Source organism: Nyctereutes procyonoides, unplaced genomic scaffold (genome assembly GCF_905146905.1).
Source record: "Nyctereutes procyonoides isolate TBG_1078 unplaced genomic scaffold, NYPRO_anot_genome, whole genome shotgun sequence".
Taxonomy (NCBI): Eukaryota; Metazoa; Chordata; class Mammalia; order Carnivora; family Canidae; genus Nyctereutes; species Nyctereutes procyonoides.
The window spans coordinates 46,915,553-46,941,978 of NW_026575126.1; the positions used below are offsets into that span (position 1 = coordinate 46,915,553).

Below are 26,426 nucleotides of genomic sequence, written 5' to 3' on the forward strand. Positions count from 1 at the left end.
CCGGCCCTACAAGCAGGAGAGCCAGGGGCTGCGCCTGGCTTTGTGGGCTCTTTCCACTCATGCACGTGGCATCCCAAAAACAGCTTCTCTGGGGAATGGCTCCCAGGAGCCACCTGGATGGGAAATGATGTCCAATACAGTCTTCAAGAGGGTAAAGGGCTGAGGGACTGCATCTCCCATTGGTGTTGCCCAGGGAACTGCTTCCCAGGACTCTCCAGGCCGGTTTCTGAAAATTCTTGCTCCTGGCACGTTCCTAGTCTCCATTCGTGGTTGGCTTCACCCCAAGGGTACCAGGCACTGAGGGAGGCAGGGCAGACACCTGGCCAGCCAGGTCCCCAGGAGGGCTTCACCAGCCTGCATCCTCTTCCATGCAGCACCAATTATTGCCAAGGGGGCGGCTAGTCCTCAGGATTTGGGAAGCAGGGAGCCCACAGGCATATCCAAGGGTATTTCTCAGCCTGGAGATTGTTGTGGCTGTCTGTCTAGAAACATGAGCCACAGCCCAACTCTCTCTGCACAAAGGATATGGACCTGAATTCTGAACCCTGGGCAAGGCACCGTGGGGTGGGCCCTCATCCACACTGGCCCACTGAAGCCTCTGTACCCTACATGTGGGCGTTTAATTATTCTCTTTTTACTCAAGAGGGATAGGAAGCTCTCAGAGAGAGTAAGCAACTCCTTGAAAGTTACATGATGATCAACCTATGAACTGGGATTTTGAATCCAGGTCCTCAAGCTGGAATTCTTATCTCAAAGCTCTTGTTCTTTCCTCTTGATTCATTTTTTTTTCCAGAACCAATAAATCAGAGTAAGAGGCCATAGTAGAGAGGCCACCTGATAAAACCCACCTCTGAGGCCCAACCCGGGGAATTCAAGAGAAATAATGTTATGTAGAAGGTAACATGAATGTTGGTCAATGACACTCCTCCAGGTATAGTTGGGGTTCAGGTAGTGGAGCTTTCTGGTGGGAAGTCTGTGAGCTATGACTTCTGGCTTCTTTGGGGTCTTATCTAGCGATGAGAGAGCTGAATCTCCACTGGGGGACTTTCTATCCCAGTGACGGGCAGTGTTGGGGCCTCTGGAATTTTTTCACCTCACAATTAACAGGGAGTCTCGTGCAATCACGCAAAGTTGAGTCCTTAGCCCAAGTGGGGTCCTGGGGTTGGCATCTACTCTGGCTGCATCACCAGGACTTCCGGCCACCAGGGAGCTATGGGATGCCAATGTGGTAGAAAGGAATTTCTTCCGCCAAGTCTTAAATGTGACATAACAACCAGGGACAGGACTTCATTGTTCCCACTGTAGGGGTTCAGAATGTCACCCCAAAATATGCCACTTTGGCATATTGATTATTTTGAATAAAAGTTACTTGAGTAACAGCCAATGTAAAAAGGACACGCTGACCCTCCTCTGTCCCCCTGAAAACAGAAGAAGGATCTCCCATGTGAAAGTAGAAGGCGTCCTTATCACCAGACCCAGGGAACTCAGCCAAGAAGACTGTATAAACAAGCCTTGCTAATTCTTCACCATTTACTACCTCTAGCTCTCTGCCTTGTCAATCTTTCTTCTTTGTCTAAAAGGTATAAAAGCTTCCTGCTCTGGTCACTTCTTGGAGTCTCGTATCCTTGTGGGGCTTCCATATGTATGTACGTAATTAAATTAGTTTGTCTCCTGTTCATCCGTCTTTGATGACAGGAAGTCCCAGCCAAGAACCTAGAAAAGCAGAGGGAAAATTATTTTTCCTCCCCTACACTGCTCAGCCCCATTCAATGAAGGTGCATGTTGCGGAGATTTCCAAATGAGAGCTTTGACATAGTTGGGGCCCAGTCATCATTTTACACGAATCCTCCCCACCCCAGTCCCTTCAGTGAGTTTGTGACATCGCCCTTCATCCAGGCTCTCAAATGAAAAACAGGCTCATCTTTACTCTCCCACTCTTCCCACAGCCGAGCATTCATCACTGTCCTCGCTCACTTATTCTCTCTTTTGAACATTTCAAACCTTGCATGAGCCCTCCAAACACATTTCACATTTTTCAGCTCTTCTGCATGTCTGTTTATACCACACCAGCCTCTTTTACTTGGATGGGGGGTGTGTGTGAAAATCCCCTCTTAATAGTCTGTGGGTTCTCCTCTTTCTCCACTGCAGCCTGTTCTCACAACACAAAGAAGAATGAGAGTTTAAAACCCAAACCAGATCTTCTCACCATTCTGCTTAAAATCCTTCGATGGCTGTCTTCCCGTTGAATCAATGTAGGAAATAATGCAAACTCCTCCCCTTGGCCTCCAAGCCCCCAGGGACTGGTCCCTGCCTACCCACCTGTCTCAGCTGCACTTTTTTTTTTAAGATTTTATTTATGTATTCATGAGAGAGAGAGAGAGAGAGAGAGAGAGAGAGAGAGAGAGAGAGGCAGAGACACAGGCAGAGGGAGAAGCAGGCTCCATGCAGGGAGCACGATGTGGGATTCCATCCTGGGTCTCCAGGACCATGCCCTGGGCTGAAGGCGGCACTAAACTGCTGAGCCACCTGGGCTGCCTTTTAATTTTTTTTAAAAGATTTTATGTATTTGACAGAGAGAGAGAGAGAATGTGTGAGAAAGCACAAGCAGGAAGAGCAGCAGGGGGGTGGAGGGAGAAGCAGACTCACCTGCTTCTAAACAGGGAGCCTGACTTGGGGCTAGATCCCAGGACCCTGAGATCATGGCCTGAGTTGAAGGCAGATGCTTAACTGACTGAGCCACCCGGGTGCCCCTCAGCTACACTTTGTTGCAGGCACTCTTGCTTTCTTTCATCTCCCATCATTAGCACTGTCTATCCAGCCCCAGGCCATTTGCACTTGTGGCTTCCTCTCCTTGGAGTACTATGAACCCCGTCCTTCTCATCCTTCAGGACTCTGCGGAAGTGACAGTCCTTCGGAGAGCCTTCCCTATCATCTGAGCAGATCACACACACACACACACACACACACACACACACACACACACACACCGCCTTTTAAATGATAGCATTCCTTTCATTTTTTTTCCCCTGTAATTTATCACTAGGTTAAATAATGTTCTCCAGAAAGATAGAACAAGTCATAATTGCTAGGACCTGTGAAGGCAGCCTTATTTGGAAATAGGGTCTTTGTAGATATAATCAAGTTGAGATGAGTCATCCTGGATTAAGGTGGGCCCTGATCCATTGACTGGTGTCCTTAGAAGAGGGAAATTTGCATGCAGACACATGGAGAACACCATATGAAGACAGAGGCAGAGACTGGAGCGATGTGTGTACGAACCAAAGAACGCCAAGCTTTGCTGGCAGCCACCAGAAGCTGGAAGGGATTAAGGATTCTCCCCTGGAGCCTGTAGAAGGAGCGTGGCCCTACTGACACCTCGACTGCAGACTTCTACCTCTGGAACTGTGAAAACCCCACTTTCTGTTGTTTTAAGCCACCAAGTTGTGGTGGCAACCTGTTCCCTAGGTATGAATTGTCGGTAATTCTTTTGTTGGCTTGTTTATGATTTTTCTGCCACTTGAGAAGACTTGTATTTCTTTATTCTCTCTGGTGTCTCTAGTGTCCAGCTGTGTGTCCAACACAAACACCCACCATGCAGTTTGAGATGAGATGATTCCCCCACACAATCAGCCGCAACATCTTACCAACTTCAGCTCATCTTGTGTTTACTGTTCTGTACCATGTCTATTGTCCCGGCTCTGGCTCATCCTCTCCCTCTCCGTTATTGCAAGAATCTTCTATCAGTTCTCCTTGCTACTTAACTTTTTACCTTCTTTTTCTTTTTTAAAAAAATATTCATAAAAAAAAAAAAAAAAGGATCCCTGGGTGGTGCAGCGGTTTAGTGCCTGCCTTTGGCCCAGGGTGCGATCCTGGAGACCCGGGATCAAATCCCACGTCGGGCTCCCGGTGCATGGAGCCTGCTTCTCCCTCTGCCTATGTCTCTACCTCTATCTCTCTCTCTCTCTGTGACTATCATAAATAAAAAATAAAAAAAAGGAAGTCAGGCTTTTAAAAAAAATTATTCATTTATTCATGAGAGACACAGAGAGAGGCAGAGACACAGGCAGAGGGAGAAGCAGGCTCCCTGCAGGGAGCCCCAATGTGGGAAACTCAATCTTGGGACCACAGGATCATGCCCTGAGCCAAAAGCAGATGCTCAACCCTGAGCCACCCAGCAGTCCCTTTTTACCTTCTTTTTAACACAAATCTGATCTCACTTTTCCTTTTAAAAAACAATTAAAAAAAAACACTAAAAACATTTATTTGAGAGATAGAAAGCACGAGCAGGGGGAAGGGCAGAAGCAGGCTCCTTGCTGAGCAGGGAGCCCGACACGGGGGTCGATCCCAGAACTCTGGGATATCCTGACCTGAGCCAAAGCCAGATGCCCAGCTAACTAAGCCACCCAGCTGCCCCTGATCTAACCTTTCTACTTAAACCTTTTGTTCTTTCTCTATTACTCTATGCCAGCTCTTGGACCTTGGGCCTGCTCCATAAACTCTCAGCCTCAGTCTTAGTCTTCCCATCTGTGGAATGGGGGTAATAATTGTGCCTACCTGAGCAGGTGGATATGAAGATTAGCTGAAAATCAATGCAAAGCTTGGAGCACAGTGCCCAGCACAGAGAACCCCTCCAAATGCTAGCTTTCAGGATTAATGTCAGCATGTGTTTTGGATTGAGGCTAGAGGCCCAAGGCTATATAAAATGAGTCCTTTGTTGAGATGAGAAAAATCACATGTTTAAACCTGGCTGGTCCAACAACTAACTGTTAAAAATGATGAAGAAGCAGTTTGCCTAGCATTTTGGCCTGTTGAAGTTTGGAGAAGTTTGAAAGCGTGAGTCTGCATATCATTACACACACAATACAAATACAAAAAGTGAAAAACTTAAAATAGGCTCACGTTTATATTAAAATCCTATAATTTGCACCATAGACATCATCTTAAATATAGAAATAAAGGGATTCATTTTAATCATGGCTCAGAATTGATGTTCTTCATTTCTGAAAAACCTCTTAATCAGGAAATTTCAAAAAAAAGGTTTAAAATGCATGGAAACACATTTCAGAGCAATTCCAAAATTCAATGTGTGCAAATTATTCATATATTCATAATTTTATTATAGCACATCAGATTTGGGGAATGAAGTGCAGGGTAAAGAGAATATCCATTAGCTGCTAAAAAAAAAAAGACCCTTAAAGTGAAATGAATTTAAATATTGTAACTACCTTCCTATTGGCTCAGAGCTCGCCCCAAAGCACTAGCCATTTAATAAGGCTGGAACTTCTCATAGATTTGAAAGGCTAAATTGGTGAGAATCTTTCTTATCAAGAAGTCAGGCTTTCTGTAGAATTGAACCAAGCTGATGTGGTCAGCCGCTTTGGTCAGCGTCAGGGATCCTGACAGGAGGCTCGATCTCATGACCCTGAGATCATGACCTAAGCCTAAACCAGAAGTCTGATGCTCAACCAACTATAACACCCAAGTACCCCTGGGTTTTTATTTATTTATTTGAGAGAGAGAGATTGTGTGGAGCGGAGGAGCAAGGGGAGAGAGACAAGCAGACTCTGTGCTGAATGTAGAGCCTGATGTGGGGCTTGATCCCAGGACTCTGAGATCATGACCCAAGCTGAAATCAAGAGTCAGACACTTAACTGACTGAGCCACTCAGTTGCTCAGCTTTAAACATAGGGAATGAATGATTGAAAATAGGAATACTGGGCAGCCGGGGTGGCTCAGCGGTTTAGCGCCGCCTGCAGCCCAGGGCGTGATCCTGGAGACCCGGGATTGAGTGAGTCCCATGTCGGGCTCCCTGCATGGGGCCTGCCTGTGTCTCTGCCTCTCTCTCTCTCTCTGTGTGTGTCTCTCATGGATAAATAAATAAAATCTTAAAAAAAAAAAAAGAAATACTAACCTGCCTTGATAGTATAGTTAGCCCCAGGGAACTCCCAGCAAAATAAGTGTGTTATAATTTATTATTTGTTAATATTAGAAATTCTCCTAAAGGTAGGAGAAACAGGGAGCCTTTTGGCCAAAGTATGTGTGTGAGAGTTTAAAGGAGATATAGACTGTTTGACAGGAGGAATCTTCAGAGATTCTACAAACTCTGGGGAACATACCAGACCACGAGAATTGAATAACTACCTGGCCCATACCCAGTAGGAGAAGAGCGCTCTCTCCCCTGTTTAATTCTATTAAAAGTCAAATCTTCTAAAATGTTCTTTATACAATCATACCTTCATGTAGTATACAATGGAAATAATACAGATGAAGTGTTAGTGTTCCTCGACTCCTCCCACTTCCCCTCTCCACCAGGGACCTACCTCCTCTCATTCCAAGGTCAACGGGCATGTTATTATTTTGACGTTTTCTCGTTCTAGATATTTTCTCTGCATTTGCAAACACACATGTACATATGGAAAAATATAATGTGTGATTTCTAATTTGCATTTTTAAAGATTCTAAGTTATACATGCTCACATTTTAAAAATCTAATTATTATACAAGACCATTTATTGAGTCCTCACTGAATGCCAGGTATTGAGCTACAGTAGTGTTCCAAGCCAATTCTACAGTGGGTGAAACTTGACCTCCGGGTGCACCACGCCCACCTCCCAGTCCCCAGCAGTGGGGTCTTCAGTATTATCTTATTTGATCTTCACTGCAACTCAGGTGATAGGTATTATCCTTATCATCTCTCTTTTACAGAGGAAGTAGTCTAAACTCTGACCAGTTAAAGAAATTTGACCTAAGCCACATGACCAGTCACAGGCAATTTGCCAGGATCTCAAATCACATAGTCTGGTTCCAGGATGGGATGACTCCATGCAGGAATGTTTCTATGGTTGGAATTGCTCTTGTGTCTCACTGAGGGCAATGGCCAGGAAAAGAAATGCATTGGAAGGTGAAACAGGGATCCCTGGGTGGCGCAGCGGTTTAGCGCCTGCCTTTGGCCCAGGGCATGATCCTGGAGACCCCGGATCGAATCCCACATCGGGCTTCCGGTGCATGGAGCCTGCTTCTCCCTCTGCCTATGTCTCTGCCTCTCTCTCTCTCTCTGTGACTACCATAAATAAAAAAAAAAAAAAAAGGAAGGTGAAACAAAAGAAGCATGACATGCAACTTTGCATTGTGTGTCCCATGACACCTTTGCATTCTGTATCTCATGACACCTTGAATCATTCCAGGATGTCACACTTCATCAGAGGCATCGATTCTGTGGCTTTCTGTGCCTCCAAGAGGAGGCTTCGTGGAAGAAGGTTGTAATAAAACAGCAGTGCATATCGTATCACAGTACACAGTCACTGCTCAGGGCTTGGCACCCTCTCTAAATCAATTGCCTAAATGACTTGTTTTGTTCACGTAAAGCTCCATCACGAAGAAAGCAAAGTGAAACAAGTGTGAAAAATGCTCTTGCTTCAGATCTTTGAATGATTTTACAACAAGAATTGAAGAAGATAATTTAAAAAAAAGGAATTGAGGAAAATAGTCTCATTCTTCAAATCAATTCATCAAATCACAAATGTGGATGTTTTAAAGTTATTCATATCTGAGGAAAGCTTATTTTTAGAATTTTATTTTATTTTTTTAGTAATCTCTACAACCAATGTGGGGCTTGAACTCATGCCCATAAGATCAAGAGTCATGTACTCCACTGACTGAGCCAGCCAGGCGCCTCTATGTTTAATTTTATAAGAAACTACCAAAAAAAAAAAAAAAAAAGAAAGAAAAGAAACTACCAAACTGTTTTCCAGAGTGGCTGTACAATTTTGCATTCCCACTAGCAATATATAAGAATTTTGTTTATTTAACTCGCTCACCAGTACTTGGTATTGCTGATATATATATATATATATAAATATATATATATTTATATATATATATATATCTCCATTCTAATATGTTCGTAATGATAGCTCGCTGTGGTTTTCATTTGCATTGCCCTGATGGCTGATGATCTCAAGTAATTCTCCATGTGCTTATTTGCCTTTTCACTTAGATGAAGTGTCTTTTCAAGTCTTTGCCCATTTTAGAGAGTGGGGAGAGGGGCTGAAGGAAAGGGAGAGAGAGAATCTTAAGCAGGCTCCACATCCAGGAAGCAGGGCTTGATCAAGAGTTGGCCCCTGAACTGACTGGGCCACCTGGGCGCTCTAAGTCTGTCCATTTTTAAATTGGGTTGCATGTTTTATTATCCATTACATTTGTTACTAATGAGTTTTGAAAATTACTTACATATTTTAAATACAAGTTCTTTGTCAGATATATGATAGCAAAATTCCAATGTGTATTTATTCTCTTAATGTGTCTCTTGCACAGCAAAAGTTTTAATTGGAATGAGGTCCAGTTTATCAATATTTATTTTTATGGATTATTCTTTTAGTATCCAGCCTAAGAACCCTTACGTAGCCTTAGATCACAAAGATTTTCTCCCATTTTTTCCTGCACAACTTCTGTAGATTTATGTTTTACACGTTTAAAATAAAGATTGTATTTATTTATGAGAGATACAGAGAGAGAGGCTGAGACACAGGCAGAGGGAGAAGCAGGCTCCCTGCGGGGAGCCAATGCGGAACTCGATCCCAGGACCCCAGGGATCAAGCCCTGAGCCAAAGGCAGATGCTCAACTACTGAGCCACCTAGGTGCCCCACGTTTTACATCTAAATCTATGATCCATTTCGGGGTCAGTCAGTTGAGTGTCTGCTTTCAGTTCAGGTCATGACCCTGGGATCTTGGGGTCCAGCCCCCACTTTGGGCTCCCTGCTCTGAGGGCAGCCTGATTCTCCCTTGCCCTGCCTCTCCCCTTGTGCTCTCTCTCTCTCACTATCTCTCTCTCAAATGGATAAATAAAATCTTTTTAAAAATTAAAAAAACAACAACAATGGGTTACATTTCTATGGATTTATTTCTGGATTGTCTATTCTGTTTTCTTAACACATATGTCTATCTTTCCACTGTCTTAATTATCATAGTGTTATTGTAGGTCTTAAAATGGGATGGCAAAAAAAAAAAAAAGAAAAAAGAAAAAAAAAATGGGATGGCTTGATATCAACTTTTTCTTTTTCAAGATTATTTTAGCTATTCTATTTCCTTTGCCTTTCCATATAAATTTTAGAATCAGCTTGTTTGTACCTACCAGAAATTCTACTGAGATTTTGATTGGAATTGCATTAAATGGATAGATTAATTTGGAGAGGATTGACATATTTGCTATGTGAATCAATCACTACATAGTTTATCTCTTCATTTATTTAGGTCTTCTTTGGTTTCTCTCATTAGTGTTTTGTGGTTTTCAGCATTCATATCTGTATATGCTCTGCTAGTTTTATATGTGATGATTTCATTTTCACGGTGGGAAGCTATTGTTAATGTATCATTTTTTTTGAATTTCAGTTTCTAATTACATAGTTTTAGTACATAGAGGTATAATGGATTTTTGTATGTTGACCTTGTGTCTCATGCTAAACTGACTTATTAGTTCTAGAAGGTTTTTTTTGTAATTTTCTTGGGATTTTTTTTTCTGTAGGCAATCATGATATGTGTGAATAGAGAGAGCTTCATTTCTTCCTGTCCAATGTATATTATGCCTGTTATTTATTTGTCTTGCCAATCTTTCCTAAGGTACTTATATTATTATATTTGAAGTAACTTTCTTGTAGATAGTGCATAATTGGGCCATGCTCCACCACTATATCCCCCATTTCCACAATCTGTCTTTAACTTATTTGTTTAGACCATTTACATTTAATGTAATTATTAATATGTTTAGATGTAGGTCTACCATATACTATTTGCTTTCTTTCTTTCTTTTTTCTCAAGAACTGACCACCCTGAGGTCAAGACCTATGTGGAGATCCAGTAGGACGTTTAATCGACTGAGCTACCTGGGTGCCCCTTATTGAGCTACCTGGGCGCCCCTTATTATTTGTTTTCTATTTGTGACTTTGTTTTTAACTCCTCTGTTTTCCCTTTCCAGCTTACGTTAAACATTTTCTTAGTATCTCAATAAAATGTAAATGTACTGCAAGATGACTTTACTTTAGCAGGCAATCAAGCTAGTTAGGCTTAGGTTAAACATCCTTATCCATTTTCTGCAGACTGTGGTTCCAGTATCCGTTCACTCTTTAAAAGCTTTGCAGCGCCAGTCAGATATGTCTTCTGTGTGTGCCACCAAATGGCCAGTGTGGGATCTGGACTAGGCAGTAGTCTGTTTCAAGTTTCTCCAAGTCTTTCCTGTGTAGAGAAGCTCAGGAGGTCATAAATGACTTTATGGGGTCACTTTCCTAGGCTTTTCCCTTTCTACAATATCCTGGGTATCCTTTTATACTCTGGGGATCCCCTTTTTGATATTACATGCCAGATATAAGGTTTGAGTTACCCCATACTGCTATGCATTTCTGTGGATGCACTCACATTTGGGCTAAGCAATTAGAGAATTGGAGGACTCATCTCTGATTTGCTAATACCTAATATTCTCTCCTTCACCTCCATTTAATGTCATTATATACTTTTCAGAGTCCTCAAGTAGCTCCATTCTACCTATTTTTATAGCAATAATCATTAGGAGAGACAAAGAGGAGTATGCTTACTTCATCTCATTTAGACACTGGAACCCCTCATGTAATTTTAGAAAGCATTTTGAGGAACTTAAATCAGAGCTTTGGTTATTATTCAGAGACATTTCCATTCCTTGTTTTTAAAAATGTTGTGTCAAATACTGGTTTTACTGAATTAAAAAAAAAATCCTAAGTGGGATGATCTAGAGAAGAAATTAAATCATTCCTCTTGGCATTCTGATGTATAATGATCTTCCTAATGAACTTTATGTCTCTAAATCACATTTTAATGAGGTCTTGCTCAATGTAATGTGGACTAAATGAGAATAGTCACAGGTCTGAGATGGTTAAAGGTACTTAACAATTCTGGTGTAAAAACATTACTGGTGACTGGGTGACGGGCACTGGGGGGGGCACTTGATGGGATGAGCACTGGGTGTTATGCTATATGTTGGCAAATTGAACTCCAATAAAACACACAAACAAACAAACATTACTGTTTCCAATATAAAGAGAATATTGACACATCTTTCCACTGCTGGATGGACAGTAGATTGAAAAGAACCTTATACAACACGTACATAGATTACCCCATCGCCTATGAAGAACTATTTGCAGGTAATGACTTGTTCAGTGCTTTCCTTTTCTGCAATACTGAGCTCCATGAGGGCAAGGACTATAACCATTTTGTTCACTGCTCTATCTCTAGAGCTTTGCACAGTATTTAGCAAATAGCTAGCACTCAACAGAAATTTGATGTCTAAAGGATTGGATAATTTAAATGGAATGAGGCAGGAATGGATTCCACACAGTTACTGTAAAAAGAAGTGTGCGTGGTTGCTGGAGTAGGAAGAGGGCAGGATATGACCAGCTATAATGTCCACTCTACAGTAGTGTTTCAGACTAATACCCTACAACAGGATATATACTTACTTAATAAGCATCTGTCAGATGCTCACCATGTTCAAAGCATTTGCTAGGTGATGGAAAAAAGGGTGATACAAAGATGAATAATGATCAATTTCTTTTCTTTCAGAAAGAAATTTCCCTTCTAAACAAAGGGATGCTGTGTTCTCAATACAAGAAGAATACCAGATTCTACTTTTTAATACCTAATATTCTTTAATTCAATTCAACAAATATATATTGCCTGCCTATCATATGTCAGATACTGTGTGAGTTACTTTCATAAGAATGAGAACAATGAAAGCTACTATTTTTTCCCAGTGATTACCATATGCCAGATTGTGTCAAATGCTTTGCAGTTGTTAAAAAGCTTTTTAATTTTAAAAATTGTGGTAAAACGAACCTAATGTAAAATGTACCATCCTGACGGTTTTTAAGTGTACAAACAGTGACATTGAACACTAACTCCCCATTGCCCTTTCCCCCAGCCCTTGGCAACCATCCTCTACTTTCTGACTATGTGAATTTGATGACTGTAAGTACTTTACCTAAGAGGATTCATACAGTAAATTTATATCTTTTAAAAATTTTTATTTTTAAAAAGATTTTATTAATTTATTCATGAGACACAGAGAGAGCCAGAGAAAGAAGCAGGCTCTGTTCAGTGAGCCCAATGTGGGACTCGATCCCAGGACCCTGGGATCATGACCTGAGCCGAAGGCAGATGCTCAACCACTGAGTCATCCGGGTGCCCCATAAATTTATCTCTTTGTGGCTGACTTCTTTCACTTGGCACGACATTCTCCAGTTTCATCCATGTTGCAGCATGTGTCATACTTTCCTTCCTTTCTTCAGGCTGACTGATATTTCAGTGCATGGATAGACCACATTGTGTTCATCCATTGCTGTCATACTTTTATTTAATTCTTGCAACAGGCCTCCCAAGAGACACATATCTATAACAGACTCATCTTTTTTTTTAAATATTTATTTATTTATTTATGATAGACAGAGAGAGAGAGAGAGGCAGAGACACAGGAGGAGGGAGAAGCAGGCTCCATGCCGGGAGTTTGATGTGGGACTCGATTCCGGGACTCCAGGATTGCGCCCTGGGCCAAAGGCAAGCACTAAACCTCTGAGCCACCCAGGGATCCCCCAGACTCATCTTATGTCCTGGTCAGGGGACCTCCACATCCTTCTCTTGAACCATCAGTAGCTTCCCCAACTTGAATCTGACTAGTCACTTGCCCTAAAAGTCCTGGATCTGCCCTGCACCCAGGTCAATGAGCTAGAGGTATGGAGTTTCTGGCTCTTCCTGTAATTTTCAGACCCAGATGAAACACCACCATCCCATGCAGTTGCCAAAGCAGCTACAGGACGCAAACCAGCTCAGGCTAGTTAGTGCCCAGTGGAGAACACTTTGCCTTCTGAGAAATGGGAGATGGGAGGAAGTTTGACATTTTCTGTCTCTTTTCTCCCTTGTGACCTCATGGACTATTCTCCTTGTAGACTGTATTAGTTTCCCGTGGATGCTGTGACAACTTACCTAAAACAGTGAGAAGTTCATTCTCTCACACTCTTGGAGGCCTGACGTCTTAAATCGAGGTGTTGACAGGGCTGCACTCCCTCTGAAGGCTGTTGGGGAAAATCCTGCCTTGCCTCTTCCAGCTTCTGGCAGCCCCAGGCATTCCTTGGCTTGTGACTGTGTCCCTCCTATGCGCCTCCGTCGTCTTTCTGTGGCCTCTTCTCTGTGCATGTTTCCAAATCATCTCCTCCTTTCTCTTAGACACTGGTCATTGGATTTGGGAGGTCCTGAACTAATCACACCTGCAAAGATCCTATTTCTAAATGAGGTCACTTCTGGAGTTCCAGGGGGACATGGATTTGAGGGGACACAACTCAACTAATTATATAGCCTACCTGGAGATGTCCTGCATCTGCTCTGTCTCTCCATGGCTCACTCTGAATCAGCAGCTGTTGAGGTGATGTGTGTATTGGTCTGTGCGGGGTGCTGTAATACATATTATAGACCAGGGGCTCAAACAACAGAAACTAACCTTCTCACAGTTTTGGAGATGGCAAGCCCAAGCCCAAGCCCAAGCCCAAGCCCAAGCCCAAGCCCAAGCCCAAAGCACCACAGGTTTGGTTTCTCTGGAGGCCTCTCTCCTTGGCTGGCAGACAATGACCTTCCTATGTGTCCTTATGGGGCCTTTCCTCTGTGTGTGCACTCGCTGCCCTTTGAGGCTCTTTTTATATGGACACCATTCAGATGGGATGAGGGCCCTACCCCAATGGCCTCATTTGAACAGAATCACCTCTTTAAAGACCCCGTCTCCAAATACAGTTGCAATCTGAGGTACCAGGGTGGAGGGGTTAGGGCTTGAACATATGGATGGATCCGGAGGGACTCTCTTCAGCCCATGACACTGATGACTCACATTGCTTCACACCTCTTTTGCTTTGCTCCCCTTTCTTCTCACCCTCACTGGCCTCGTTTGCACATCCCTAGTTCAACAGTAGCACTGTTTATCCTTGCCTCAAGTCCTGTTTTCCAGGGAACTTAGGCTAATACAGCATCTCTAGGGAAGAAGATGAAGTCCTGCAGTTTTGCACCAAATCTATGTTCCTTGTCACAGTGGACTTAAAAAAAACAAACTACTTCACTTAAGATTTTGTTTATTTATTCATGAGAGATATGGAGAGAGAGGCAGGGGCATAGGCAGAGGGAGAAGCAGGCTCCCTGCGGGGAGCCCGATGTGGGACTCCATCTTAGGACCCCGGATCATGTCCTGAGCCAAAGGTAGCTGCTCAACCACTGAGCCACCCAGGTGCCCCAGTGAAGTGGTTTCTATGCCAAACTGTATCATAACCCCCACCTGGGTAAAATGCACCAGTGGCTTCCCAATGCACTTGGTCTAAAACCCCCACTTTCACTCCTGCAGAGCCCTGCCTGGTCTATGCTCTGCTCACCTCCCCATTCTCAACTCCAACCTGTGCCCTTTTGCAGGTGCTCCAGCTTACCTGCATCTTTCCTGGCCTAAGAGGCATTGCCTTCCTTTCCCAGGAACGCTGTGACTCCCCAGATGGCTCACAGAGCTGCCTTCTCTTGACTGGTGGGTCTCAAACTAAATATTACCTTTTATATTTGTTTCTTAGGGTTGCTGTAACAAAGTGCCACAAACTTGATTGCTCAGTACAGCAGAAGTTGGTTTTCTCATAGTTCTGGGGGCCGGAAGTCCAAAATCGAGGTGCTGGCAGGGCCAGGCTCCCTCTGGAGGCTCTAGGGGCAGCTGCTCCCTTGCCTCTGTCAGCGATGCTCGGCATTCCTTGGTTTGTAGACACAGTTGTCCAATCTGGCCTCATTCCTTTGTGTCTGCAGCTCTTTCACCTTATAAGGACACAGGTTATTGGATTTAGTGCTCACCCTAATCTGATATGACCTTATCTTTTTTAAAAAAGTTTTATTTATTTACTCATGAGAGACACACACACACACACAAAGAGAGAGAGAGAGAGAGAGAGAGAGAGAGAGAGAGAGAGAGAGGCAGAGACACAGGCAGAGGGAGAAGCAGGCTCCATGCAGGGAGCCTGATGTGGGACTTGATCCTGGGACCCCAGGATCACACCCTGAGCCAAAGGCAGACACTCCACTGCTGAGCCACTCAGGCATCCCTGATATGACCTTATCTCAACTTGATTCTATCTGCAAAGGCTTTATTTGCAAGTAAGGTCACATTGACAGTTCCCAGAGGTTAGGATTTCCATGTGTCTTTTTAGGGGACGCAGTTCAGCCCAGAACACCCCCTTAGCACAGTTCCTCTGAACGTAAGTCCTACAAAACCTTGTTCCTTCAACTCTAAGGGGCTGTGCAAGCCATGTGCTTCTCAGATCTCCCCCACTATGGGGAGCACGGTTGAATGGCTCCAGCTGCCGCCAGTGGTTTATTTTCACAGGGATCCATATCTGTCCTGAGTGAGCCTGGCTATGGTTTGCCTTTCTTATTGGCAGGTGCTCAGTCAGTACTGCTACCTGGAGGCCCGTGGAATGCCCAGTCCACGGCCATGGATTCCCACACAACATGGCATTCAACCAGGGGACCTGTTTCACAGTGAAGGAGGCCCAGGAGGGGGCTCATGACCACCGGTCATATTAAATTCTGTACCATCCAGAAGCAGTTGGTCATTACACAGCTGGAAGGCTCACCTACAGGCATAGCTGAAATGCCAGCTTATGTGCAGGGCTCTGAAAGATGGGCTTTCATCCCTCAGAAGGCATTAAATCCGAGACCCTTCGAGGGTGCTATGTCTCTGACGGGAAGCTTAAGCTGGTCCAGAAACCAAAGGGAGGGAACCCAGAGTACTTCTACCTGCATTACTCACCATGAGCCACTGGAGGATTTTCTGCCTAATGCCTCTGCAACATTATAGGTCCCTGTCCCCACAGGAGATGCACTGTTACCTGGGAACACAGCAAAGGTCCTGTGCAAGCACAAGCTGTGCTAGGACACTTTGGACACCTGTGCCCAGAACGGCAGGAGAGAAGGAGTATCACCACACTAGTGGTGGTAATTGGCCTGGTCTGCAGGAAGAGGTAAGGGAGGCCTCATGCAAGGACCTCATGCTCAGGCCTGAGCATGGCAAGGGTGTATATATATACTTTTTTTTTTTTTTGAGAGAGAGAGAGAGAGAGAAAGTGAGCTGAATAAGGGCAGCAGGAAAGAGAGAATTCCAGGCAAGCTCCACACCCAGGGCAAATCCCAATGTGGCTTGATCCCATGACCCTGAGGCCACTTCCTGAGCTGAAATCAAGAGTCAGATGCTTAACTGACTGAGCCCCCCAGGTGCCGCTCCATTATTAATTTTTGCTCTGTTTTCCCCACCAGACTACAACCTCTGTTAGGTCAGGAACCCCATCTAAATGGATCTCACCCTTGCACCTGGTGCCTGGCACAGAGCCTCGCATGCGGTGGGCACATGGTCCATTGGATGAGAGGACTTCCTCTGCTTCTCCAATCACTTAATGATGCGACGCCACTGTCAGCCTGCTCTGGGTCTCGTGGTCGTTGGGATGTGAAGTAGGGACAAAAAAGCCTCACAGGGAGAAGTTAGGGATTTGAAAAACAAGAAACCACCGTTCCCTGACCCCGTGTGCCTTAGAATTGCAAGCAGTCAGGAGGCTCTGGAAATCAGAGTGAAGCCACTTTGAAGAGTTCTAAAGAGCTGACAGGAGGTGGCACTTCTGCTAGTGTGTGTGGGGGAGCAGGAGTTCAGAGGCTCTCGTCTTCAAAGGGAATCTTCACTGAGAAGGAGCAGCGGGCCTCCAGCCTTGGCCCCAAATCAAATTAGCCTTTTCATGTCCACAAGCAAACAAGGCTTCTGAGTGATGTGCAGAGATCTAAGTGAGAAGAAGAGAAGGAGGGAGGAGCATCTTTGCATGGGAATCTTTCTGGTGCAGGGCTCGCTCTGTGGGGCTTCCGGGCTCTGCTTCCTTAGATCTTGGCTTTGAGCACTTGTACCTCCTCCCACTCCCTTCCATGAAGGCCAGCTTCCCCCAGGCTCTGTTTCAACTTGAAGAAGACCTGAAACCATCTGGAGCTTGTGGGTGCTGTAAGGAGCCAATGATTCTGGCTTAGGGTTTGCCGTTCCTTTGTGTTCTTGATAGTTTTGTGCTCTTTGGGGTTTCATTCAGTTTGGGCTGCACTATACTAGGAAGGGGTTGTGGGGAATAGTAGGTCTCACGAAGAAATTTATAGTGGCAGTGAATAGCACAGTGGTTAATATCATGGCTTTCGACTGTGTATCAGTCAGGAGAGACGAAGCCATGTTGCAGTAACAAAGAGCACCCAGGTCTCATTCATGCTGTGGGTCTGGCTTAGCTCCGGCTGCTGTACCAAAATATCATAGGCTAGGTGGCTTAAGCAACGGAAATGGTTCTGGAGGCTGGGGAGTCCGAGATCAAGGGGCCGACAGACTTGATGTCTGATGATAGTTCTTCTGTCTTGCAGCTGTGTGCTCCCATGGCATGAGATTGCTTGAGAGAGTGAGTTCTCTGCTGTCTCTTCTTTTAGGGGCATTAATTCCACCATGAGGGCCTCCTCCTCGTGACCTCATCTAAACTTAACCACCTCCCAAAGACCCCACCTCCAAATACTATCACATTGGGAGCTAGGGCTTCTACAAATAAATTTGGGCTCACTGAGGTTTTGCCATTTGGTGGTGCAGAGGGAAGGGAATGTGATGAATTAAGCACAGCCTCTGCCTTCAAGTGGCACGTTTCTTTTGCTCACACTTCCTTGATCAAAAGCAAGTTACATGTGTAACTTCTAGAGGGATATGGAGAGTACCGTCCGGTCTTGTACTCAGAAGGAAAGAACTGTATTATCGGCAACAGCTCTAATGATCACTAGAGTGACACAGTCTAGGTGTTGCTGTGAATGTGTTTTTTTATATGTTACTGACATTTAAATTAGCGCACTCTAATGGAGCAGATCATCCTCCATAATGTGGGTGGGCCTCATCTAATCAGTCGAAGGTCTTAAGACCAAGGTTTCTGAAAGAAAGAATTTGCCTTCAAAACTGTGACATAGGAACCCTGCTTAGGTTTCCAGACTGCTTGGCTTGCCCTCTGGATTTTGGACTCAAGGCTGTAACAACACCAAGGTTTTCCTGGATTTTCAGTCTGCTGGCCTGTACTATAGATTTCAGACTTGCTAGCCCCTATAACTGTGTGAGCCAATTCCTTAAAATATCTACCTCTCTTGGCTCTTTTTGGGTCTCAAGCCTGCCAGTTCTTTGACTGGGATTTACAGCAACACTATTGATTCTCCTGCATCTCCAGCTTGGCAATGGTAGACTTTAGGACTTCTCAGCTTCATCATTGTGTGAGTCAATTTTTTCTTTCATTTTTAAAAAAATATTTTATTTATTTATTTATTTATTTATTTATTTATTTATTTGAGAGAGAGAGAGAGAGAGAGAGAGAGAGAGAGAAGAGACACAGGCAGAGGGAGAAGCAGGCCCCATGCAGGGAGCCCGACGTGGGACTCGATTCCAGGACTCCAGGATCACACCCTGAGCTGAAGGCGGCGCTAAACCACTGAGCTACCCGGGCTGCCCTCATTTTTTAAAAAATATTTTATTTATTAACTTGAGAGAGAGAGAGAGAGAGAGAGAGAGAGAGAGAGAGAGCACATGCAGGAGGGAGAGGCAGAGGGTGAGAGAGAAGCAGGCTCCCCGTGAACTCTGACTAATACAGACCTAGATTTCTCCTCCCAAGTGAAAAATCTATTAAGCCCTTGGAAGAAACTGTGTACTTTTGATTTGAAGTTAAGAGCCAATGGTCAAAGTGTTCTGCTGTGAAGACTTGATCATAGTTTAATAATGTGGGGAGATGGAATCTTCCTTGCAGAGCAGGCTAAGGGCTTTGGAAGTCTCAGGCAATGTCTCGGCTTCTTCAGAGCTTTAAGTGGGTGCAGAAGCTTGGAGCTGACTCAGGCATGGTTTTTACTCCTGTTTGGGGTTTTTGTTTTTGTTTTGTTTTGGTTTGGTTTGTTTTCCTGTGTAGAGTGAAGTCAGACCTAGCAATGTTTTGGTGATGTTATTACATCAACAAACTCTGTCATGAAACTTTAAAATATTCTTATTTTAAATGTTGCTCTGCTAAGTCCCCAAATCACAGTCCTGGGGGGAATCATGGAGCTAATCTGGCTTCATCCTTCTCAAATTGTGTCTATGAAACATACATTCCTAAATGTTCATCGGTGGTCCCTGAAGAAAAGGGGATTCCATGACAACGTAAGTTTGGCGGAGACAGCATACACTCTCTCCTTTTTGGAGAATCCAAATGTAGTTCGATGAGGTTTGACTGACTTGGAAGTAGAGACATCAAGTAGACAATTGGTAGTTGGGTGTGGATTTCAGGGACAAGAGTGGAGTTGCACACATAGGTTTGGAAGTTAACATATTTAAAACCACAGACAGAGGGACGCCTGGGTGGCTCAGCGGTTTGGTGCCTGCCTTCGGCCTGGGGCATGATCAAGTCCCAGAATCGAGTCCCGTGTCGGGCTCCCTGCATGGAGCCTGCTTCTCTCTCTCTGCCTGTGTCTCTGCCTCTCTCTCTCTCTGTGTCTCTCATCAATAAATAAATAAAATTAAAAAAAACCCCAAAAACCAAAAACCAAAACCAAAGACAGAGAAGAGATTATTTGGGAGACGGTTTGGAAGGAAGAGGTGCGTGAAGTCCGGAGGTGCTGCAGCTCTCTTGTGACCAGGAAGGGGAGGACCCAAGAGTAGAAGATGAGATCAAGACCTGAGTTGAGACCAAGAGTTGGATGCTTAACCCACTGAGCCACCCAGGTGTCCTTACCTACTATTTTATTTGTCAACACAGCAGAACAGATTACATACTTGCTCAGTAACTTGCATTTTCTGCTCAGTTATGTATGGTTCACATCAGAACACATCTGGCACATTCTTTTTGATGGCGGTGTAGTATTCCACCGCGAGGCCCCATTGATGGACAGGCTTTTGTGAATACAAATGATGTAGCAGCAAACATCCTTGGGCACCTGACATCAGGCACCTGAGCAAGCTCATCTGTCAGAAGCAATAGTGCTTTCCTAAGAGTTGTCAAAGCTTTGTTCTTCTAGTTTCTACCCATCTTCCCAAGCATGGCCCACATTGCCTGCTTCTCTTTCTCTTGACTCCATAAGTACTTACAGTATGGCTTCTGCCCACAAACATACCTAAAGGGCACTGGTGACCTCCTTCCTTAGGGCATTGCCTCTGACTTTTCTGTAGAATTTGACCTCACTGCCCATCCCATCCTGAAACTCTCCTCGCTTGGTTATCTTTGTCTTCCCATTTCTCTAAGCACGCTTTTCCTATGACCTTTGGCAGCCTCAATGTCTGGCGAGAGCTCGTGGGAGTGGAAGCTGCTGGGGCAGCCCTTGGGCTGTACCCAGTGACCTCAGTGCCTGGACCCCAGAGGAATGGGAGGTTTTGATCAATATCTGAATCCACACTCTCTCTTAGGCTCAAACCCTTCATTTAAAAACAAACCAAAAAAGTGTTGTATTTAATTCCCGCATTTTATGTTATTATCATCACTATTTTAATATTTATTATATACCATTTAAAAAATATGAAAAGGTGTAGGGACACCTGGGTGGCTCAGTCGATTTAACATCCGACTCTTGATATTGGTTCAGGTCTCTATCTCAGGGTTGTGAGTTTAAGCTCTCTGTTGGGCTCCAGGCTGGGTGCAGGGCCTACTAAAAAAAAAGGTGTTGGGCGCCTGGGTGGCTTACTGGTTGAGCATCTACCTTTGGCTCAGGTCATGGATCCCGGGGTCCTGGGTTCAAGTCTGCACCATGCTCCCCTCAGGAAGCCTGCTTCTCCCTCTGCCTGTGTCTCTGCCTCTCCCTTTATTTTTTTTTAATTTTTTTTATTTATTCATGATAGTCACAGAGAGAGAAAGAGAGAGAGGCAGAGACACAGACAGAGGGAGAAGCAGGCTCCACGCACCGGGAGCTCGATGTGGGACTCGATCCCGGGTATCCAGGATCGCGCCCTGGGCCAAAGGCAGGCGCCAAACCGCTGCGCCACCCAGGGATCCCTCTCCCTTTATTTTTTAAATAAAATCTTTTTTAAAAGTGTCAATAATAACAAAGAATACAACAAAAGAATAACACAACAAATACCAATGTATCCACCATTTGGCTTCATAAAATATGACCAACACAACTGGAGGCTCTTTTGTACCCTCCCTGCACCTCAGAGATAATCACTGTACTGAATGCGGAGTTTGTCATTCTCTCACATTTTAACTGAGTCCTGAATTTCTGGCTGACCTCTCTGGATATCTCTCTATGGGGATCCCATTCAGTATGGTGAAAAGTAAATGCAAGTGATTCCATTTATATAAAAAGGAAAATGTGCTCTATACATCTACCTATCATCTATCCTTAGAAATCCTTCCAGAAATATCTATATTGGGGTTGACCAAACAGAACACGGCAGCAGGCCTTTTTTCACACTTCTGTGATACATCCAAATATTGTTTACCTATCTGCTCATTTGTGTTTTCTAAATTTTTAAAAAGATTTTATTTATTTATTTATTCATGAGAGACACACACAGAGGCAGAGACACAGGCAGAGGGAGAAGCAGGCTCCCTGTGGGAAGCTTGATGTAGGACTCGAACCTAGGACCCCGGGATCATGCCCTGAGCCAAATGCAGACGCTCATCTACTGAGCCACCCAGGTGCCCGCCCTTGTTTCTAAATTTTCAACAGTGGAGCATGGATGACTTGACTATGAATGCCCCAAACCTATCTTCCCTGAAACCCTCTTACCAACTGAGCTTTAACCCCAGAAGTCCTTATTTCTGTTGGAATTCCATAGTTCTTCATAAGTGTGAAACCTGGCAGGCATGCTTGATGCCCCTTTCTCTCTTTCTCATTCCTTCAGTGTTTGAGTGGATTTCTATTGCCCCTGTTAGATTTTAAGTTCTTAAGGGGGTTCAGACCTTATGTGTCTCCCTGGGGGCCTATCACACTACACAGCTCGTGAACAGATGGTCCCAAAGCGGTTATCGAACCTTCCTGCCTGATGCTTCGGGCTAGTCTACACCTTGCAACTGTCACCTGGCTTATTTATAGAAATTTCCTCTATAAATAGACAGTTTCTGTTTCAGGTATGGTTTGCTCTTGATATTTACGCTTCGATCTCTTACCCTCCCCGGGCCTCAAACTTCAAAACCGGAATTGGAGCTGGTATTCAAATCCTTAGTCGAAGTACAAAGAGCGCCCAGAAGAACTAAATCATAGTTGTGAAGTTCTTTTTCTTTTCTTTTTTTCGCATCGACATTCTAACTGCTGTCACTACATTTGCTGGGGAATTCCTGACGAGATTTTACTTGTCCTTCCATGCTGTTCTTTCTGGGGCTTTCTTGTTTCTCTTTGTGATCAAGTTCCAGATGGCTCAGCAGTGCTTCCAAAATGAATATTTTGACAGATTGCTTAATGCTTGCAAACCATGTCACCTTCGATGCTCTAATACCCCTCCGGTACCATGTCAGCATTATTGTAATGCAAGTAAGTAATCCTGCTTGAACAACTCATTCGTTGGTGTAACCTATTTTCTCTACTTTGACTACTTATTCAAAGAGTAAAAACATTGCGGGGAAGATGGTGAGGTCTTCTGTATCAAAAAGAGAAAGGAAACAAGGCAAGTATTTGAATGCCAATGGGACCAAAGTAATTACTCAGAATTGAGCTCAATTTGATGCAGTGCTGTTAGCAACATGGATTTTTATCAACTCTTCTAATTAAGTGTTATTTAGGATTTACGAGTCAATGCTGATGAATTAGGGGAATTGGATGGCAAATAATCTTTACTTGATGTGGATATTATGTTGTCAGTTCATTATCTCTCTGATATTCTTTTAATTCAGTGAAAGGAACAAATGCAATTCTCTGGACCTGTTTGGGCCTGAGCTTGATAGTTTCTTTGACCATTTTCGTGTTTATGTTCTTGCTAAGGAAGATGAATTCAGAACCATCAAAGGACGAATGTAAAAACACAGGTTGGTTGAATGGTCAGACTTTGGAATCTATTTCCAAGAGGTGGCTATTGTGATTTGAGTTCCTTCTCTTCTTTTTTCCTGTTGAGTTATTTCTTTGGTTAGAGCCCTTTCGAGCGTGTTAGAGGACGGTTGTATTAAATGAACTTTGGGGCAGTAGAGAGCTGTCTTCTTTTTGGTGTTTGTCTCTTCTTTGTAGGTGCCCCACAGAGTTAGCCTTCCCCTATAGTTTTCCCTCAGTAATTACTCTTCTGAGGTACTGGGCTTCCTTGGCAAACATCCATCTCTTTGACCAAAGTTAGCACATTGATTAAACGTTTACTTACTCTCAAGAAACTACAAGCCCGGTCTGCTACTATCTGCCCGGTATTTTTAATACAAATGTAAACATTTTGTGCTTGGTGAATATTTTACTGCCCCCAAAATGCTAGAAATGAATAGAACCAGTTGTTCCTGGATTATTTGAGCAGTCATTTTAAAGATCATTATCTTTATTAAGCAGCAGAGAACCAGTCTGAGAGAAGTGAATGTTCTACTTAAGGGCTTTTTAAGATAAAAATATTTCTGCAGCACCTTTGCCCATGATCTGATTTCTCAAATGCTTTGCAGCCTTTGGCCTATTTCTGATGCATTTATTTTCCATGTATAATCTGTAAAGCACCTCCCTCATTTGTCTTCTCATTTGCAGAAAAGGGAGGTAGATGGCTGTTCCACATAATTTACTCATTTTTCTTTTTTCTTTCTTTCTTTCTTTCTTTCTTTCTTTCTTTCTTTCTTTCTTTCTTTCTTTCTTTCTTTCTTTCTTTCTTTTTCTCTTTTTTTTTGCCTGGGGTCTGAGAGACAGGTGGGGAATGACTTTAAGTGTGACATTTTGGAAGATGGAGTTATTCTGTGGCAGGTTGGGGAAGTAGTAAAACTTACCTCCACTGGCATATAAATGGGGACATAATAGAGACTCCTTCCATACATGATCACAAAAAAATTCATTATAAAATTTTTTTTAAAAGATTTTTTTATTTATTAGAGACGTAGACACACACACACAGACACACACACACAGGCAGAGGGAGAAGCAGGCCCCATGCAGGGAGCCCCATGTTCGACTTGATCCCAGGTCCCCAGGATCACACCCTGGGCTGAAGGCAGTGCTAAACCGCTGAGCGGTGGGGGCTGCCCAATATAAAAAAATTTTGATATGATAACAAATGGTCTGTAAGAGAAGTATCCTTACTTTGAATTCTAAAGTGTCCCCCAAAGGCTCATTTTGTGTGTAACATACGGTAATCTGTCATTTCCACAAGTGTAAAATAGAGCCCATAACTTAATGCCTTCAAGGGCCAAGTGGGTAACCAGTGAATGTAGCGGGCCAGGTGGAGGTTTCAACAGTTGAATAGCCAGGGCCCTTCCTCAAGGAGACAGCGGCTATTGACTTCAGGCAATTGCTTCCACGGAGGAAGGTTAGCTATTTGTTGTTTTTTTGAAAGAGACCAATTACCTAGATTTGCACATCAAATCCCTTGAAGGCTTTTTTTTTTAATCTCTTGATTTTTATTTTTTTTAAAGATTTATTTATTTATTTGTGATAGACATAGAGAGAGAGAGAGAGAGAGAGAGAGAGAGAGAGAGAGAGAGAGAGGGAGAAGCAGGCTCCATGCGGGGAACCGATGCGGGACTCGATCCCGGGACTCCAGGATCCTGCTCCAGGCCAAACGCAGGCCCTAAATTGATGAGCCACCCAGGGATCCCTAAATCTCTTGATTTTTAAACGTGGACCAACAGGGGGCACCTGGGTGGCTCAGTGTTTGAGGATCTGCCTTTGGCTCAGTTGTGATCTCCCGGTCCTGGGATCCAGTCCCGCATTGGGCTCCCTGTAGGGAGGGAGCCTACTTCTTCCTCTGCCTGTGTCTCTGCCTCTCTCCTTGTGTCTCTCATGAATAAATAAATAAAATCTTAATAAATAAATAATAAGGGATCCCTGGGTGGCTCAGAGGTTTAGTGCCTGCCTTTGGTCCAGGGCGTGATCCTGGAGTCCCGGGATCGAGTCCCACGTCGGGCTCCCTGCATGGAGACTGCTTCTCCCTCTGCCTCTGTCTCTGCTTCTCTCTCTCTCTGTGTCTCTCATGAATAAATAAATAAAATCTTTAAAATAAATAAATAATAAATAAATAAATAAATAAATAAATAAACAAACGGAGGCCAACATAAAGCATATAAGCAAACACTTAAAAACACTGTATGGGCCTAAACAAAGTCCAATGTGGCCTATGGTCAGTTCCTGACTCCCAGTGCAGGACATTTGTTTTGTAGGAGATCTGTCTCCATTGATTTGGGCCCTAAGGTGTCCTGCTAAGACTGCCAGGACGGCACCACCTGGGAAGTTGAGGTTAATCGTTCTGTTTCTACACAATCAGGATCGGCTCTCCAGAACGAGGCGGATGCTGACCAGGAGAAGGGCCGTGATAGCAGGACCGGTGAGGAAATTCTCTCGAGGGGCCTGGAGTACACAGTAGAAGAATGTACCTGTGAAGACTGTGTCAAGAGCAAATCAAAGGTGGATTCTGACCATTTCTTTCCACTCCCAGCTATGGAGGAAGGTGCAACCATTCTTGTCACCACGAAAACAAGTGACTACTGTAATAGCCTCCTGGCCAGTGTCACAGAGATGGAGAAATCCATTTTTACCAGATGATTAACCATTTCAACTGGTCAGAGCTGCTTTGAGAATCTTAACGTCAGAAGGAGTAATCTCTTTAGGATGATTGTACTTATCAGTTGCGGATAGAGCTTTTTGTCTTAATTCTAGAAAATCTTTATGTTAGATGTACTTCCCTACCTTATTGTTGGGAGCTTACCTGTGGAAATTTCCTTGGTTTCATGATTAAATTCTTGACTTACTGAAACAAAGCACTGCAGTGTGTAGATCCCATAGTCCCACATTTCTGTGGCTAGCCCCTTTCTGTCCTATACACACATATATGCATACGTTTCAGGCCAGATTTGATTATTATTATTATTTTTAAAGATTTTATTTATTTATCCATGAGAGACACAGCGAGAAAGACAGAGACATAGGCAGAGGGAGAAGCAGGCTCCCTTTAGGAAGCCCAATGTGGGACTCCATCCCAGGACCCCAGGATCATGCCCTGGGCCAAAGGCAGATGCTCAACCGCTGAGCCACCCAGGCATCCCTGATTTTTATTATTAAAGAAAAGCAAGGTTATCTATGTATTCCTGGAGACAGAAGAAGCCTAGAGTCAGCCACACTAATTTAGTGTGCAGTGCATGAGTACAAGGCTCAATCACTTGTGAGCTTTCAGCTTAATGGAGACATCAGGCATTATTACAATCCCATAAATAAATGTGTAACTGCAAACTGTGATAAAGGT

The 26,426-nt window shown here is 43.8% G+C and overlaps 1 protein-coding gene across 1 annotated transcript in view; it reads left to right on the forward strand.

Annotated features, from left to right (window-relative positions):
• Positions 1 to 25,976, forward strand: part of TNFRSF17 (TNF receptor superfamily member 17) — an 89,407-nt gene extending 63,431 nt beyond the window's left edge. Inside the window, exons 3-4 of the mRNA XM_055340684.1 lie at positions 22,912 to 23,043; positions 25,452 to 25,976. Coding sequence (XP_055196659.1) covers positions 22,912 to 23,043; positions 25,452 to 25,729 — 410 coding nt within the window. The 3' untranslated portion in view covers positions 25,730 to 25,976. The remainder of the gene's footprint in view (positions 1 to 22,911; positions 23,044 to 25,451) is intronic.
• The last annotated feature ends 450 nt before the right edge of the window (positions 25,977 to 26,426 follow it).